The 18,203-nt window shown below is 44.4% G+C and overlaps 1 protein-coding gene across 5 annotated transcripts in view; it reads left to right on the plus strand.

Annotated features, from left to right (window-relative positions):
• The window catches only part of ptbp1b (polypyrimidine tract binding protein 1b), a 32,218-nt gene extending 15,146 nt beyond the window's left edge, over positions 1–17,072 (plus strand). For 4 of the 5 annotated variants that reach the window (XM_071894742.2, XM_071894739.2, XM_071894743.2 and 1 more), the window contains 11 exons: positions 1,053–1,199; positions 4,020–4,154; positions 5,349–5,459; positions 7,122–7,296; positions 8,581–8,655; positions 9,178–9,320; positions 10,934–10,967; positions 12,243–12,335; positions 13,285–13,501; positions 14,363–14,440; positions 15,120–17,072. In XM_071894742.2, coding sequence (XP_071750843.1) covers positions 1,053–1,199; positions 4,020–4,154; positions 5,349–5,459; positions 7,122–7,296; positions 8,581–8,655; positions 9,178–9,320; positions 10,934–10,967; positions 12,243–12,335; positions 13,285–13,501; positions 14,363–14,440; positions 15,120–15,252 — 1,341 coding nt within the window. In that variant the 3' untranslated portion in view covers positions 15,253–17,072. The remainder of the gene's footprint in view (positions 1–1,052; positions 1,200–4,019; positions 4,155–5,348; positions 5,460–7,121; positions 7,297–8,580; positions 8,656–9,177; positions 9,321–10,933; positions 10,968–12,242; positions 12,336–13,284; positions 13,502–14,362; positions 14,441–15,119) is intronic. The other variant, XM_071894740.2, reaches the window with a different exon arrangement.
• The last annotated feature ends 1,131 nt before the right edge of the window (positions 17,073–18,203 follow it).

The following is an 18,203-nucleotide window of genomic DNA, read 5'->3' on the forward strand; positions in this document are numbered from 1 at the left end:
GTCTCAAATAGTAATTGCTTTGGTTTCATATAGGGCTGGATGTTAAAAAACAACATTCCTGCTTCAAGATATCAGCAGATACCAAAGCTTCACAATGAGAACTTGCCTTGTTTATGTGTTTTTCTGACGACATTAACGGTGCGGTCTGGCTCCGTTAGGAAAAACCGAAAGTTATTTACTCCTTCACACATTGGTTTCATTCAACAAAGAAAGGCATTGATTAAGTATTGTGTTAGAGCCAGTTTTGAAAATTGTCCCATGATCCCCAGCCCTGAATTGATGGATTAATCAGTGACTTTATGGTGGATGTCTTTCTTTTTTTTATGTAGCTTCACAAATTAATCCTTGTGCTATTTCCCAGTGGGAGCTGTACAGCACAGTCTGCTGCGACACTGAACAGCTGTGGCTGCAGTGCCTTGCTCAGCGGCTTTTGTTCACATTCCTCACTCACATTTTTACAGTCATTCCCACATGTTTAGTTGAAATGCTTAAAGCAGGCGTTGTCACACGTTTTCATGTCACAGACCCTGAAATACACACATTAGGCCTCAGACCCTTTTGATAAGATTTTGTCCCAGGAACCCCCACTCCAGTTATTGTTGTTTTGATTTAATACTGTCTATAATGTATGGGGGAGATGGTGAAATTCAGTTAGAACAATCCATTCTTATTTGAATTAGAATTACAAAAAAAATCTTGATCGATTCGCACTCAAGTTAACGATCAAAGCCTCGGGAATCCTACTTGGTTGTCTTTCCACCAGTCCAGTGGATTCGTATCAAGTGGTGGAGCGGTTTCTCACAAGTAGCGCTCCACTTTGATTTCATGGTCATTTGTGCGGTTGGACTAACTGGCTGCGATGACGCAATTCAAAAAGTCGTTTAAGTCGAGGCTGATACATAACAAACAATAAATCCATCATTGATTTTTCGTGAACATCCCTAATTCTAACCTTTAGGCGACCACTGTTGGTTTCTGTTGTTTTCATTTGTCCTCTCGCGCCCCGTCCCGTCCCGTCCCGTCCCGTACTGAGCTGCTGTCCTCCTCCTCAGGCCTTCATCGAGATGAACTCTGAGGACGCTGCCCAGACCATGGTGGGCTACTACTCCACCATGACACCAGTTATCCGCAACCATCCCATCTACATCCAGTTCTCCAACCACAAGGAGCTCAAGACCGACAACTCCCCCAACCAAGTGGTAACGCACACTCTCTGTATCCATCCGCCATGAGCATCTGTTAGTCTAGTTACTTTCAGTCTATATAGTCACTTACCGTTTAAATTTGTTTTGTAAAGTCTCTGTAGCCATTTCATCATGTAAATATATTTATTTAGTAGTTTATTTGATAGGGACAGTGCAGTGACATGATTACACTTCACAGTTGAAATATAAAAGATGTTGCACATGGTGTTTGTAGCTGCTGCTAATTTCCCTAGTTGGACTTTTAAATAGAATACAGCTATCTAAAATGTCTTGTACTGGCAAATAAAGAGTACATTTTTTTTTTTTAAATAGCTTACATTATACATCATCATACATCATCTAACCCTTTAATTGTGAAATGGGTATATTATGGGTTTGTTATCCTTTGCATGCATGTTGATGGTATATTATAGCTGCTTTTATTATTATTACATCATCTTTTTAGTATTTCTGTTTTTTCTTCATATGGTTGTAAAGTAGACAGGAGGTTGTGGTGGGATTTGATCCCAGTGTTTCCAGAGTAGAGGAGCTAACCTCTGCACTGCCTCTGGGTTTCTTCCTCCATTAGAAGTTACCAGAGACTAGTTTGTACAGTAGATGCCACCCTGCGCTGGTGTTGGTCCAAACTGAACCAGAGCCACGGTGAAAACAACATGCAGCAGCAGAGGACGACACATGGAGCTTATTGTTCCTACAAACGCTGTCTGCTGGTTCAGATTACAACCATTTGCTTTTAATTAACAGGCTGGGCACTTAGGAGACGGTTTCACTGTGAACCACGCTGCGTTTTGTCCCAGAAAGACGTTCAAAGAGTTTTGTTCCAGAAGATATCCTCCTCTGGCAGAAAGTGACTCCTGCTCTCACAGAACGAATGATACTGCAAAATGAAAACGAGTTCTGTTGCTTTTTAAAGGACAGGAGGGAGCTGGAGGCTGTGAAGTGTTGTGGAAACAGACGGAGCAGATCGGTGATCTCTGCTCTTTCCCTTCCTTCCTCGTATCTTGTGGTTTTGCCGACATACCGTCACCTCCAAACAAAACCTCCCCCGTTCCAAACACTGTTCCCACGGCAACTGCATGCTATTGGCAACCAATGGGGACCACCGCTGTGTGTTGTCTCCGCCCAATCAGACTTGAGCAACTCTCTTCCAGAGCATTGATTGGCTGGCAGGCTTGATGTAAACACAGGCCAGAGGAGGCCTGTTGGCTGTTCACAGCGGAGCCGGTTTAGAGAGACGAGTCAGTATTATCAGAAGCTTTCGTTTGATTCTTTCATTTACCTTTTTAATTGAGCAGGCGGGCCGACGGAGCTGCAGTCTGCTTCACTGCCATACACACAGCTCCCAGGGTGACACGCAGTCACACTGGGAGCTGCCCAGTACAACCATTGCCAGAAATTCCCCCAGGGGATCAAAAAGCACAATCTTATCTTCCCAGTGTGCTGCCGCTGGACACTGAGCAGCCGGGTGGAAGGCCTTGCTCAAGGGCAGCGTGGCAGATGGACAGATAGCCTGAGCTGGGAGGTAAACCGGTAACCCTGCAGTCTCCCCTCTCTAACCAGCAGACTACAGTATCTTCACACATGAGCTGTGAATTTTCACACCACTCCCATAATCCTCTTCTGCTATGTAAATTAATTCAGATGACATCACACAAAGCTTGGACTTCTGGGGTCTTCATCTGTTAGGTTGCATGGACTGCTGCCCTACAGTAATGAATGGTTATATATATTTTTTAGATAAGACAACACATACTCTGGTATTTTGTAGTCAAACACATTGTTATAAGAGCAGTGTTAATATACTAATTGTTAATTAGGTCCAATGTCTGATTCACTTTCTGTCCCAGCTGCTGAGAGTCAGAAAACTAAAAAACATTTACCTGCCAGGAATAATTGGTTTCCATTTTTCTCTAAAATGTCACCCTACCTGTTTTCAAAGGCTTTTAGTGTGTAGGATCCGGTCCTGTGTGAAACATCCAGTGAAGAGACGAGCACATATAGAATTTAAAGAATTTAAAACTCTCTCCCGCACTTCTACCACAGATCTTGTTTTTTTTTCTTCTCTCTGTTTCTGCTAACATTAGTCCGGGTTAATATCCAGGAAGTTTAGACAGTACTGCTTTGTGTAGAGCAGTGTAACAGGCAGCCAATCAGGAGCCTGGTTGATACAGAATCATTGTTTTGCTTTGATTTGATTGGCTCAGGTCAGAGAGGGTGTACGGTGGCCAGCAGGGACAAAGTTTGAGCCTAGGCAATAGATAGGAATTCGTTACTCTTGTTGAAAGGAGCTAACCTGGAGATTTGTGCATCTATGTAATCATCAATTCTCCCTCTCTCTCTCTCTCCTCTGTGTGCATGTCTCTCTCCCTCTCTCTCCCTCTCTCCCTCCCTCTCTCCCTCTCCTCTGTGTGTATGTCTCTCTCCCTCTCTCTCCCCCTCTCTCTCCCTCCCTCCCTCCCTCTCCTCTGTGTGCATGTCTCTCTCCCTCTCTCTCTCCCTCTCCTCTGTGTACATGTCTCTCTCTCTCTCTCCCTCTCTCTCCCTCTCTCTCTCTCCCTCCCTCTCTCCCTCTCCTCTGTGTACATGTCTCTCTCTCTCTCTCTCTCTCTCTCTCTCTCTCTCTCTCTCTCTCTCTCTCTCTCTCTCTCTCTCTCTCTCTCTCTCTCTCTCTCTCCCTCCCTCCCTCTCCTCTGTGTGCATGTCTCTCTCCCTCTCTCTCTCTCTCCCTCTCTCTCTCTCTCTCTCTCTCTCTCTCTCCCTCCCTCCCTCCCTCTCTCCCTCTCCTCTGTGTGCATGTCTCTCTCTCGGCCTCAGCGGGCCCAGGCCGCCCTGCAGGCCGTCAGTGCGTCCCAGGCCGGCGGTCTGGACTCGGCCGTGGCTCCCAGCCCGGTGTTGAGGGTGGTGGTGGAAAACCTCTTCTACCCCGTCACCCTGGACGTCCTGCACCAGGTAACAGCAGCTTCACTCATATCATATCTTCTTTTTTTTTGCCCGCTCAATTTGTTTGTTTTCAACACACAAAGTATAGAAGACAACATAATAAACTTGTTCCAGTTCACAAGGAGATTACTGGAAAGAAATCTACCAAAGCATTCAGGTACTCAGCAAACAGAAGTAATACGATTAATACAATAAGGAAAAAATAAGCTTAGTGAGTGGAGTGGAGATCTCATTGAGACATAATTATATAAACCAATATCCAGCTGTTTTCACCTCTTTTTCTAAAGCTTGTTGTCAAATTCCGCTCCTGAACGAAGCTCCTCCCGCTCCATTCAGCAGCTTTTCATGTTTTTAAAACTAGCTTGTCTCCTCCCTGGCTGTTTGAAAGTGTCTCTCACCTCCTCGTAATGTTTCTCGTAATGTGGAATCGATAAAGGGAGCGAGTGAACTTGTTAAACTAGTAAACTTGCTACCTATCTCTACCTACCACTTGTCATTGTGGGACATGTAACCTTCAACAGAAGGTCAATATGTTATAAACATTGCAATACTATAAAGAATTGGTCATTAGACCCATGGAGAGCAAACCTGTCTGGGTTCAAGAACCTCTAGTCCCTTCCACACATGCAGCTTCACCCAGAAATCTTCTGGAAGTTTTCTGTCGAGTCATGTGTGACCCGTTCTTTAAAGGTCCAGTTCAACGAGAATCACATGTCTAAATCTCATGGGCCTGTTAATACTAAAATATTATGACTGTCACTGTTGTGGAAATTGAGAAACACTCCCTCTGGTTATCCACAGATCTATCTGCTTCCCAGTGTAACGGGCATTGAACACAATGAGTGCTCTGATTGGTCGACAGGATGCATAGTTAATGAGACGCCCTGTGGTCTGTGGGCTTGTTGAAGGTCTCCTGGTTGGACGGTGGCATAGTGGCCTTAATCAGCAGAGAAAACCCACCAACACCCAGAACAGAAAGCCACCGTCTGACCAGTAAAGAGCCACCAGCAGCCTTTACAAACATATCAAACACCCAGAGTGGTTTCCCTTTCTGTATTATAGTCACTGCACTGCTCTTTCAGGCCCACAACCACCAAGAAAATGGGGCTTGTATGGTTGAGTTCCACTTGATAGTGATGAGCTGCATCTCTCAGGTTTTAAAATAGTCTGACAAACTAATCAGAACTACTCTGTCGTTTTCAGATCTTCTCTAAGTTCGGTACTGTGTTGAGGATCATCACCTTCACCAAGAACAACCAGTTCCAGGCTCTTCTGCAGTATCCTGATGGGATGACCGCCCAGCACTCTAAACTGGTGAGGAACGCCCTCTGCTGGCCACACTGCCACATAATTTTTTTTATTTTGTCAGTCATTGTTTTGATCATAATAACCTGACACAGCAGCCTTTAGCGTGAAGCTACATGTCATAACTTTGGTTATGTGTTAGTATTAACTTTGTAAAACTTTTATACTACTTTTATAACTCAGAGTCGGTGTCTGTTTTGCTGATTCTTCCATGTTGAGTCGACTGAGCTCCACCCTGCTGCACATTCATCCAGTTCCACACATTCACACTGGGAGCTGCCCAGTACAGCCACAGTTGTACTGGGACTCAGCAGCTCTACTTGGGGGTTTAAGTGCTGTGCTCAAAGGCACATGAACATTAAAGAGTTTTACACTTCAGCTCCCCCACCAGACTCTCTAAACCAGGGGTCTCAAACTCAATTTACCTGGGGGCCGCTGGAGGCAGAGTCTGGGTGAGGCTGGGCCGCATCAGGTATTCCACAAGAAAAGCTTTGTTAAAAAAATTCCAATCTTCTCAAATGTCTTTATTTTTATTTTTTAACACAAAATAAGATTTAAACGTCTTTATTAACAGTTCTTTAACCTCAATGGGTTCTTCTGAATATGAATTGTCCTGAACATGAATGGAACATTGAAGAACATGAACTGTTCTTCTGAACATGGCTTCTCTTGCCTACTCCTTGCTGCTAGAGACCTGGCAGTAGTCATAGAAACAAAAAAAACAAATGACATCATATAGAAATATATGTAGTGTTCATCGTGTGAGGCAATGCAAATAGCGCGATGCAAATAAAAAATAATGACCCACAAATAACGGTGCGACCCTATAATTGGTCCGGGTTACCGGGGACTGTTATCGCCGACGGACAGGTGTCGCTATGTGACTGCAGACTACATTAGGCTACATTGAGTTCCTTACTTTTCTTTTATCCCGCCGCGTACGCATCACTTTGATTTATTTTGTCAGAGAGAGACATATATACGTATAATGTCCCGCTGGGCAGCAACTTTAAAATCTTTTTTTTGGAAGTGTTGTGAACGCAGCGCGCTGGGACGAATGTCCGCGTGTGCCCAATAGAAACGAGGCAGCCAGCCAGGCACGGAAGAAAACTCTCCATGGCAACGCTGCTGTAACTTTCACTCATTGAGAAATGTTTCTCTGCTTGCATCAAGCCCGGTCGATGTCCCACCCCCGAGAGCCATATACCCCACCGTGATTGGTAGGTTCGTTCAGCTCCGCACACAATACTGTAAAGTGCCATCCATATAAAACTCGCGGGCCGCACTAACATTAAACTTTCATATTAAGGTGGGGGCCACAAAATATCGTCTCGCGGGCCGCAATTGGCCCGCGGGCCGCGAGTTTGAGACCCATGCTCTAAACTGATCTGGGGATTCAACCCGGCAACCTCCCAGTCACAATCCCACTTTCGAACGTCCAGATGATCATCATCACCATTAGGGTTTAATCCTAGGGCCCACCTGTAATAATTAAACTTAATGATTGCTTTAATTATTCTGTGCATTTTTTCCTTTATCACTTTCATTTTTTTTATTTATCTTGTAAAGCACTTTGTGACTCTGTTTAGTGCTCTAAAAATAAAGGGAGTTTTTATTATTATTCGAATGAGTGTTGACCCTCCTGGGGTGTTTTGTCTCTGGTGGTTTTAGTCTCTGGACGGTCAGAATATCTACAACGCCTGCTGCACTCTGCGGATCAGCTTCTCCAAGCTGACCAGCCTCAACGTCAAATACAACAACGACAAGAGCCGCGACTACACCCGGCCCGACCTGCCCACCGGAGACAACCAGCCCGCCATGGAGCACCCGGCCATGGCTGCCTTCAGTAAGGACATGACTGCTGCAGCCTGTTCACATGTATAACTACAACACTGCTGCAGCCTGTTCACATATATAACTACAACACTGCTGCAGCCTGTTCACATGTATAACTACAACACTGCTGCAGCCTGTTCACATATATAACTACAACACTGCTGCAGCCTGTTCACATGTATAACTACAACACTGCTGCAGCCTGTTCACATATATAACTACAACTCTGCTGCAGGCTGTTCACATATATAACTACAACACTGCTGCAGCCTGTTCACATATATAACTACAACACTGCTGCAGCCTGTTCACATATATAACTACAACTCTGCTGCAGCCTGTTCACATATATAACTACAACTCTGCTGCAGCCTGTTCACATATATAACTACAACACTGCTGCAGCCTGTTCACATGTATAACTACAACACTGCTGCAACCTGTTCACATATATAACTACAACACTGCTGCAGCCTGTTCACATGTATAACTACAACACTGCTGCAGCCTGTTCACATGTATAACTACAACACTGCTGCAGCCTGTTCACATGTATAACTACAACACTGCTGCAGCCTGTTCACATGTATAACTACAACACTGCTGCAGCGTCAGGGTTCAATTATATAACATCACAGTATAACTGCATTTTGTGATAGTTGTGTAAATTTCCAGATTAATGCTGGTTGGGAAATGAACACTATTTTCCCCGCATTTAATGTAACTGTGGCCAAATCTGGCCACACACTCTTTGATATGAAATTTCATATTTATTTTGTCAAATATTTATGATTTCATGTCATTGGCCTTTCCACAGGAAACTCAAAAAAACTGCTAAAACATTGGAAACGTATCAAAGAGTTTGTCCACATTTGGCCGTTAAGTTACTTTAACAGTGACCCCAGTGGGAGTTGAACCCCTAACCCTGCAGTGTTGGTGCCTTGCTGCAGGGAGTTGAACCCCTAACCCTGCAGTGTTGGTGCCTTGCTGCAGGGAGTTGAACCTCTAACCCTGCAGTGTTGGTGCCTTGCTGCAGGGAGTTGAACCTCTAACCCTGCAGTGTTGGTGCCTTGCTGCAGGGAGTTGAACCTCTAACCCTGCAGTGTTGGTGCCTTGCTGCAGGGAGTTGAACCTCTAACCCTGCAGTGTTGGTGCCTTGCTGCAGGGAGTTGAACCTCTAACCCTGCAGTGTTGGTGCCTTGCTGCAGGGAGTTGAACCTCTAACCCTGCAGTGTTGGTGCCTTGCTGCAGGGAGTTGAACCTCTAACCCTGCAGTGTGGTCTCTCCTCCACAGCTCCAGGCATCATCTCTGCGTCGCCGTACGGCGGAGCGTCTCACTTCCCGCCGGCCTTCACCATCCAGCAGGCAGGTCAGTCTGCAGACAGCAGGGCTTCCCTCCTTCACCTCCACCCACCGCTTTACTGAGTCCAGTTTCAGTCTCCAGTCCTCCAGTCCAGACTTTATATAACATGAATTAACTCATTTTCTCAGTCATTGGGATCCACTGTTCAATTCAGCATACACCCAATCCACCAAGGGGCTTTTTATTTCAATAAAGTTTAATCTTTTATATTGGCATTCCACCAAAATACACTGTGCAGGGCAGATAGTGAGCGGTATGAACCAATTCAGACAGTTGACATTTTATTGAAGTAAGCGCTGCTTGGTGATTTGCATATATGCTGAAAGGCCTTGTGTCCTGTTCACCAGGTATGGAGGTTTTCTGATAAGCTAGGCAGCATTAAACTGCCAGAGGATAACAACAGTTCTTTATGAACTATAGTTCACTGTGCTGTAGAGATTATTTGGTGAAACCCTATTCATTGAATGCAGTTTTCATCCCGTCAGTTTTAGCCAGGCCTGCATGTTTCACCCCTCTCACCTCTCCCAGTGTCCTCCCCCTGTCCAGGGCTGACGGTCCCGGCGCTCCCAGGGGCCCTGGCCTCCCTGTCGCTCCCCGGGGCCGCCAGGCTGGGCTTCCCCCCCCTCCCCGCCGGACACTGTGTCCTGCTGGTCAGCAACCTCAACCCGGAGGTTAGTATGGTACCGTCTGTCTCTCTGGAGAAGAAAATCTCTTCTAACTCTCAGCAGCTCCTGTTTTATTACTTGTCCCAGTTCTTGTCTCTTACATGATCATTCTACGACTTTCCCTCGTTAAAGGATTCCTTCGGTGTTGGTGAAAGTTAGCCTCATTTTCCAGATTAGCATCTCTCCCTTATAAAAACAACAAAAAACAGCAAATTCTTTTGTTTTACCTTTTGAGGTAGGATAATTAATTATGCATAATGCAGGACAAGTAAAATATTATTCTAACTTGTGAAAATCACAGCAGAGACCAAACTAGCTTGTTGTCAGGAGCTCCAACTAATTTGTGGGATGTATTATTATTCCACACAGACTATTTTCAGGCGGATGAACACTTTTTCACAGCTGAACGGTTTGATGTAACCGTGCAGGACGTTAGTGATTGGTGAGAAGTGCAGTGTAAGGCGGGACTTACTGTCTGAACAAACCCAGCTTCTCAGGTGAAGGTTTTGACAGAAGGTGGTAACATCAGCTACGTCAGCGCCGGCACATTGATTTGAAAAAGTGGAACTTCGGTCAGTCAGGAACTATTTTTAGTCACAAATAAAATGTATATTGTTTGCTTTCATACAACTAATTTATGCTTACATCTTCGACCCATAAATCTCCTTCGTGAATTACGTTGCCACACATCTCTGAAGTTTGGATTTGATGTATTAAATTTCATGAATGGGACTGAATGGCATGAATCTACCAGTTGGGTGAGGGAGAGAGGTCGGTGTGGAAAATGAGGTGAACTTTGACCAACAGCAGAAGAATCCTTTAACTGACTCCCAGTGAACAGCAGAATCCGCTTCACGTCATACATCACCAGTAGTGAGTAGGTCAAAGGTCAGAGGTCACAGCAGCCTGACAATAGATGGAACAAATATTCATGTAACCCCAGAATGATATAGAAATGATGATAGAAATAAACTTTTATATTTCATTTCTTGAAGGCAAATTCATGTCCAGACACCGAACGAATCTCCAGACAACAAACTGTTTCTTCATTAATTCTTCAGTAATGTTCCGGTTGTTCTCCCTCATCCTGCAGTATTATTATTATTATTATTATTATTATTATTATTATTAGCATTCAAAGCTGTTATTGAGTCCAGTTTCACTTCCTGTCTCTTCTTCCCTCTGAGGTCAAATGTCTCGACTGTAAATGCCTTTTTGTTCCTGGTGTGGACCATCTCACTGATGTTTTACCTCTTTGTCCCCCACCCACCCCCACTCCTTTGTTGTTTTTAATACCTTGACATTAAACCCTGTTATATTGACTCTCCACTGACTGGCGCCCCCTGCCTGCGCACCTCCACACTGCAACACACACACACACACACCTGTACACACACACCTGTCATGTCCATTCATCTCTGAATATGTAATCTACTTTTTGACATTATCTGACCCCACCTCTCCAAAGGTAATTAACCTTCTGATTGACCCCTCACCTGTCTTTTTTTATTTTTTTGTTTAATTTGTTGCCATGGAAACGCCTCGGACCCTCCACCTGTCCTGCCCTCCCACCTTTACCTGTCCTGTCCCTCCGCTGCCTTCTCTGCTGTCTTATAAAGAGAGTTACGCCCCACTGCCTCTTTATTCTCTTCGGTATGTTGTCACTAGCATCTTATTTTTAATTATCAGTACTACTTGGTTGTTCTGTTTTTGTTTTATTTTTTTATTTTTTTTTCCTCTTTTTCATTTGGTTTGGTTTTTATAAAATGAGTGTCTGCTGGTTTTGTCAGATTTTGCGTGCTGATTTGATTTTATTCAACACAATATTTGCAGCATATCCTCAACAGTTTTAGCTTTTAGATTAGTGATGTGGCCAGACAAAAATATCTAAACTAAGTGAAACCTAAATTAAGTGCAGAACTAGATGACTAAAAGTGGAGTGGAAGGTGAGTTCCTGCAGTTCAGATCAGTGTTTTCTGTCTGCTGAGAGACTGAGGAACCAGGTTCAGGTTACTGAAGTCTAAATTGGGTTGGTGGTTTTTCTTAATTGCATCACCTGCACATCCCACAGGGATCTGGGTTATGAAGGAGTACTTTACCATATGTTAGACATGATGCATGCTGCTGTTTCTTGAATGCGGACCTCGACTAGTTTGACTGTTAAACCAGACAGACTCAGCCGGCCGTCTGACCGTCACATTTTAACACCTGGAATTAACTCCAGTTTAGTTTTGACTTTCAGAAAAACTTTGAAGTGCTGCATTTATTGTGTTTCCATCCATTTAGTGAACAGTCTGAATCCTAGTTTGAGTTTGCATGCTGGGTTTCCTTCAGTTTGCATGTCCTCAGCGCTGAATCAGCTGCTCTTGGTTTTTTAGTCAACACTCCCATAATTCATAGCTCCTACACGGTGGAATCTGCCATTTTAATTTCCTCTGACCCTTACCCTTAATTTCCTCACTTGCATTTCCTGTGTATAACCGTTCAGGAATTCTTGCCTTCTAAATTTTAATTCACAAATTCATTAGCGTTCCCGGCTCCTCGCCTTCCTGGATGCAGCGCCTCACTGCTGCTCCTCCCTTCACCGCCCAGTTTTTACATTCGGCACTTTGACAGACTTTCTCCATTAATCTATTAAAGAAATCCCCCCTTTTCTTTAAAGTCGATCTATTTTCCAAATATTCAGTAAAGTCCTCTCCATGTTTTCTATTGACCATAAGACCAAGGGTCAGTGGCTTGGCAGGCTGCAGTCAGACTCCTGGTTAGCTGGATTTCATACACAGGTTCCACTAGGGTTTAATGGATGCCAGATGATTATATTGATTTATTTATAGTTCATTTATGTTCGTATGCCTTCCTGTAATCATGCAGGATCAAATTTCCCTGTGTGGTATGAATCTAACCAGGTTTTTCCGGCTGTGTGTTAAGGTGTTTATGGCGACGTGATGAGGGTGAAGATCCTGTTCAACAAGAAGGAGAACGCTCTGGTTCAGATGTCCGACAGCACCCAGGCTCAGCTAGGTAACACCAGCACCCTTTTGTCTTCTATTAGACAAAATGTAGGTATATTGTTTTTAAGATTTAAATTCTCTACATCCATGGTGTTCCTGCCAACAGGTGTGTGCAGGTTCTTTTTAAAAAGTCTAAAAACATTTCAAACTGACTTGTTTAAAGATCTTAAAGGATAACGCTGGCGTTTTTAAATACATTTAAACAAAATCAACAATGTGTTTGCTCCCGTTACTTTCCGACTTCCCACGTTCGTTTTTAACCGTCAACCCGGAAGTCATTGGCTCCAATTGTAAGCTAAAAACCTTTAAATACAGCTCTCAAAGACATAGTTTACATTTTAAAAATCTCTAACTGTTACCGTGAAAAGTCAGACTGTTGTAGTTATTACCAAATCAAATTCAAATGGGAACAAATTCTTCATTACGCCGGGGACTATTTTCTGTGCTACGGAACTACTTTCCCGAGATGGAAAACGTGTTTACGGTCGGCTTATTAAGTCGTTTGAGGAAAAAGCCGTCCGGCCCGGTGCATCGTGATGATGAAATATGATGCAGAGCAGCAGCATGGCTCTGTGACGGGTTTTAATAGTTTTTAATACAATGCAGTTCTATGGCTGCTGGGACATGAGGCTGCACTGGGCACCGCTACATGGACCAGACTTGTTGGCAAAACAAATTCATTGGTGATTTTGTTATTTTCATAGGATTTGTTGATGGTAAGAAATGCATTAAAAACACCAGACTTATCCTTTAAGTACAGTTCAAATCCCTCCTCCATTGGTTCCCTTCCTATTTTATATCCACTTGTTTCTTGCTGTGTTTTATTCTCTACGATGACCCAGGTTCCCCACAGCGCTCGATTAAGTTTCATTGTCCATTCTAAGATTTTCCCAGTTGTGAGTAGATCAGCTGCTGTCCTGTCAGAAACTAAGCAGCGTTCTCCACCGTCTCGTCCGCAGCCATGAGCCACCTGAACGGCCAGCGGCTCCACGGGAAGCCTCTTCGCATCACGCTGTCCAAACACACCAGCGTCCAGCTTCCCCGCGAAGGCCATGAGGACCAGGGCCTGACCAAAGACTACAGCACCTCCCCGCTGCACCGCTTCAAGAAGCCCGGCTCCAAAAACTACTCCAACATCTTCCCCCCCTCCGCCACCCTGCACCTCTCCAACATCCCGTAAGTGGTTTCACCGCTGGAACACGAGATCACCGGTTCCCAAACTTCAGGGTTCAGGGTTCTCTAGGGGTCCTTCAGGAGGTTTCAGGTACAATTAGAGCATGTTTCAGGGTGACTATTTGGATCAGAGATTTGACTTGTGTATAGTTCTGTAATTCTGTACCGAGTCACATCTAACAACACACCTCTTCTCACATGGGGTTCCTAGGAGCTAAATCGTAGAAATTAGGGTCTGTAGTCAAATGTGGATCTATTTTTGGGAGTCCTTGTTCTTGACATGAAGAGGTCTGTGAACCCCTTGAGGAAGAAACTTGGTAGAAAGTTTAAATCGGCTGCCTCTCCTTTTCAGCACCAGTCGGGATCCTCCTCTTTTCAAACTGCCACCCCCCTTTTTTTTTTTTTTTTACACTAAAGATGAGAGAGAGAAAAGATGCTGCCTGGCTTCTCTTTAGGCGCTTTCTAAAGTAGATCACATGACCTGGAGCAGCCAATCACAACATAGGGAGGTTTTGATGCAACGTAGGCAGCTGATTGGCTCCTCTGTCTCCATGGCCAAAGCCAACGTCTTCTCTTCCATTGGTCAAACATAATGGTGAAACTCAAACTAGTATAACATGCTACATACATGAAACCCAAATGAGTGCAACATGCTCCATACATAAACCCAAACCAGTATAACATGCTACATATGTGAAACCCAAGCCAGTGGTACACGCAACATATAGTGTGTATGTAACCTATGTGTAACCCTAGTCCACTATGGAAACAAAAGTACAGGTTGCATTTGTGGCAGCTGTTTGTCTCCAGACTAAATCAGAGCAGACCAGGCTGACGCTCTGTCTGTCTGTCTGTCTGTTGCAGGCCGTCTGTGGTTGAGGACGACCTGAAGATGCTGTTTGCCAGCTCAGGAGCCATGGTCAAGGCCTTCAAGTTCTTCCAGTAAGTCATTCACTTCCTGTTTCTCGCCTCTTATCCTGAAGCCCCTCCTCTTACATCCAAAGCCCTGTGTCCTCTACCAAAGCTGTGCACCTTATGCTAAACTCCACTTCTCAGCCTTAAGTAAATAAGTGTCACTAAGTGTTGTATATCCATGACTTGTCTCACCCTGAAGCCCCTCCCCTTGTCTTAAAGCTCCTCCCATCATCCCGAAGCCCCTCCCCTTGTCCTAAAGCTCCTCCCTTTCTCCTAAAGCTCCTCCCCTAGTCTTGAAGTTCCTCCCCTAGTCCTGAAGCTCCTCTTGCTTTAAAGCTCCTCCCCTAGTCTTGAAGTTCCTCCCCTAGTCCTGAAGCTCCTCTTGCTTTAAAGCTCCTCCCCTAGTCTTGAAGTTCCTCCCCTAGTCCTGAAGCTCCTCCCTTCGTCCTGAAGCTCCTTTTCTTCTCCTAAAGCTCCTCCCCTCGTCCTGAAGCTCCTCCCCTCATCCTAACGCTCCTCCTCTTGTCCTCCTCTCATCCTAACGCTCCTCCTCTTGTCCTGAAGCTCCTCCTCTTGTCCTAAAGCTCCTCCCCTCGTCCTAACGCTCCTCCTCTTGTCCTAAAGCTCCTCCCTCCACTTTATTTAATCATGTTGACTTGTGGATCGTCTGTGCGTAGTCTAAACCTCCCTGTGGTTTCTCCTCCAGGAAGGACCATAAGATGGCTCTGATCCAGATGGGCTCGGTGGAGGAGGCCATCGAGTCGCTCATCGAGTTCCACAACCACGACCTGGGAGAGAACCACCACCTCCGGGTCTCCTTCTCCAAGTCCTCCATCTGAACCTCCTGACTCCTCCTCTCCTTCTGACTTCTCCTTCTCCAAGTCCTCCATCTGAACCTCCTGACTCTTCCAGTCAGTTCTCCTGACTAGTTGATCTCCCCCATCGTTCCCTCCTGTTATTCCTCTTCCATACTTACTTCTATCTACAGAAATCGCCCACATTCTGACGACTCCAGTAAAATCTGACGTAATGTTTCATTGTATTTTTAAACAAATTTTTAGATTGTTTCCCCCTTTGGAGGTTGAGTCATGCTGTAAAATATCTGTTCTGAGAGTGAATTGATTAGCATGTTAGCCTGGGTAGGAAGTGATGGATCGACCCTCAGGCTCTCAGATCTTAGCCGGGCCTCGTTAAGCCGGGCCTCGTTAGGCCGGGCCTCGTTAGGCCGGGCCTCGTTAGGCCTTCAGATGATCCCTGTGCCTTATTCCTGGAGTCAGAATGACCTTTGAGTTTGACATGTAAAAAACAACAAAACAAATCTCCATCATGCCTCTGTGTAAATTAGCAAAGAGCAGGTTTACAGTTGATAAAGGTTTACTGGTAATGAGATGTATTACAGATATATCCATATTTTATGTGTATTTTATTGGTGTTTTCAAGTACTTTATTTTAGTGTTTTGTACATGTACTGCTGGTTACTGTAGTGTGGAATATGTGAACTGATTCTGTTTTTAGCGGGTTTGCTGGGTCTTTAGTCTTTTTGTATTTCTAGATGCAATTTTTTTTCATTCCTTTTTGATTTCTTTATTTCCATGTATGCAATCACTTTTTATTCAAATCAAATATTGTAGCAATATTTTAATCATTCCTGAACTTTCCGTTGAGTTTTTGCAGTCTGGCCCGGCGGTCGCTTCCCGCTCCGCCTGCGGCGATCTGCATCGCAAAACCTCTCCAGAGAAACGTCGTTTCTGTTGTGTTCTGTTGGATTTGTGAATCATGATTAGCTTGTCTTGTGTCTTGCAGTGCCTCTCTGATTGGTCTATTTATAAGTTTGTGATCCACTACAGCTAAAACCAAAAAAGGCCTTCTAGATGCAAACAAATCCGCCTGCCTCAGGTTTCTGGTTTAAAGGACTAAAAGACGATAAACTCTGGTTTAGCATTTCCTGGTGTTTTCCTGTGGGAATATTTTGAATTTCTTGACCGCTTCACTGGATTCAACACACCGTTCACCAGGGTTTGACACGGCGGTGTGTCTTTAATCTCTATTGCAAAAGCAGAAATATGTGGAGTGCCTTCAACACAAACATCAGGCATTAATCCCTTTTTATTCTGAAATCCAAGCTTGCTGGGAAAAGCCCGCAGGCGTTCAAACGTACTGAAGCCAGAAGATGCTGGTTTGGTTTGTCTGTGTGTCTTTATGTTCATCATGTCGACATTCCAGCTCTGTTACAGTCCACCTTTACTTAAACTGCAGTGATGAACGGGCTTCGCCGCCCCAACTTCGATGTTTCCTCTGAACGAGCTGCTGAGTATCGGTCGAACAGTAATGTTGCATTCATGTCCCCTGGGAAGGCTGGGAGATAGGAGCTTCCGCCTGGGAACTCTGATTTCTCTTGACGTCACCAAACAAGGAAATAGCTGCAGTCCAGTGTAGGAATTGATAGATTCAAATAAAACAACGAGTGATTTTCATTGTGTGATCAGCAGATCAGCAGTGTTCACCACTTTTGGTCACGTTAAAGTGCAGCAGGGAGTTAGATCGCAGACTCGAGGAGACCCGAGTTCGATTCCCGGCTTCCACAAAAAGCGTCCTGGGGCTGTTGGTCTTGGTCCTGTTGGTTTGTGGTCGACGTTACAGTGTTTGGTTTGCTGTAAAACAGGAAGTCAGAGGTTTCAAGTTCAAAAAGCTGATCAGGAGAAATCTACAGGAAGCTGCAGTCTGAGTCTTGACCGATTGAAACCGGTTTGAGCGTGCGAACACCGAGCGTTCTGTTTTCCCAGGTGATGTGAATGCAGCATCAAGACCTGTAAAATATCAGACCAGACAGGGAAGTGGACCATCTGTCATACTGTTCTTCTAACAAGGTGGAAGCTGGGGGGTTTTGGTGTGTGTGTGTGTGTGGGGGGGGTGTTAAGGATAAACTGTACATAAGTGTTTTATACCACAGTTAGTTACTGAGAGCTAGTGTTGGTTTTATATCTGATGAAACGTGTATATTTTGATTAAAGCATGGGACAGTTCTGAGCCTTACACTGTTTGTGTCACAACAAGAGAAATTAAATCACTTTATAACAAAAGTCTGCAGCCGCGACTCGTTCTTCCTCAGACTGTTTCCACATTTTAGTTCCTCTATCTGTTGTTTTTGTGATGAGCTCCTCTTGAGAATATAGAGTTTATATTATATAAAATGTGTGTTCAGCTGTGTGTATGTTGAGGCGGAGAGATTCACACACACACACACACACACACGCTGCTGAAGTGTCCTTGAGCAAGACCTCGACTGAATCTCCTTTGCGAGTGTGTTTTACGGTTCATTTCATTTCTCAGGTGCAGACCGCAGCCAGTTTCTTCATGTGGATTTCCCATAATTCTTTGCATAGAACAGCCCAAAGATGTTGAATATCTGACTGACGGTGAATATGGGTGGAGGCAAAACTGTCTACTGATGTAAGTGCTTTTAAAGTAGATTTTATTCAACACATGGCTGGAATGATAAACAGAACATTGTTTTATGGCGTCTCCATGGCAACAAGTCAGGTTTATTTATATATAGCCCTTTATCACAAGCATGTCAGTCTCAGGACTTTACATCCCATCATATACATACTTCACTGTGTACCACACTGCATCATATAGAGTGTGTTGTAGCATGACTGCAGCAGCAGGTTGTGGAACGAGGCAGAAAATACTGTTAGAAACTGATATTGATAAGGATTCCATATTGATTAGCAATTAACTCCAGATGCAACAACCACTAGGTGGCAGCAGACACTTAGATAACATTACA

The sequence above is a fragment of the Centroberyx gerrardi genome, chromosome 9 (assembly GCF_048128805.1).
Source record: "Centroberyx gerrardi isolate f3 chromosome 9, fCenGer3.hap1.cur.20231027, whole genome shotgun sequence".
In the NCBI taxonomy this organism is placed as follows: domain Eukaryota; kingdom Metazoa; phylum Chordata; class Actinopteri; order Beryciformes; family Berycidae; genus Centroberyx; species Centroberyx gerrardi.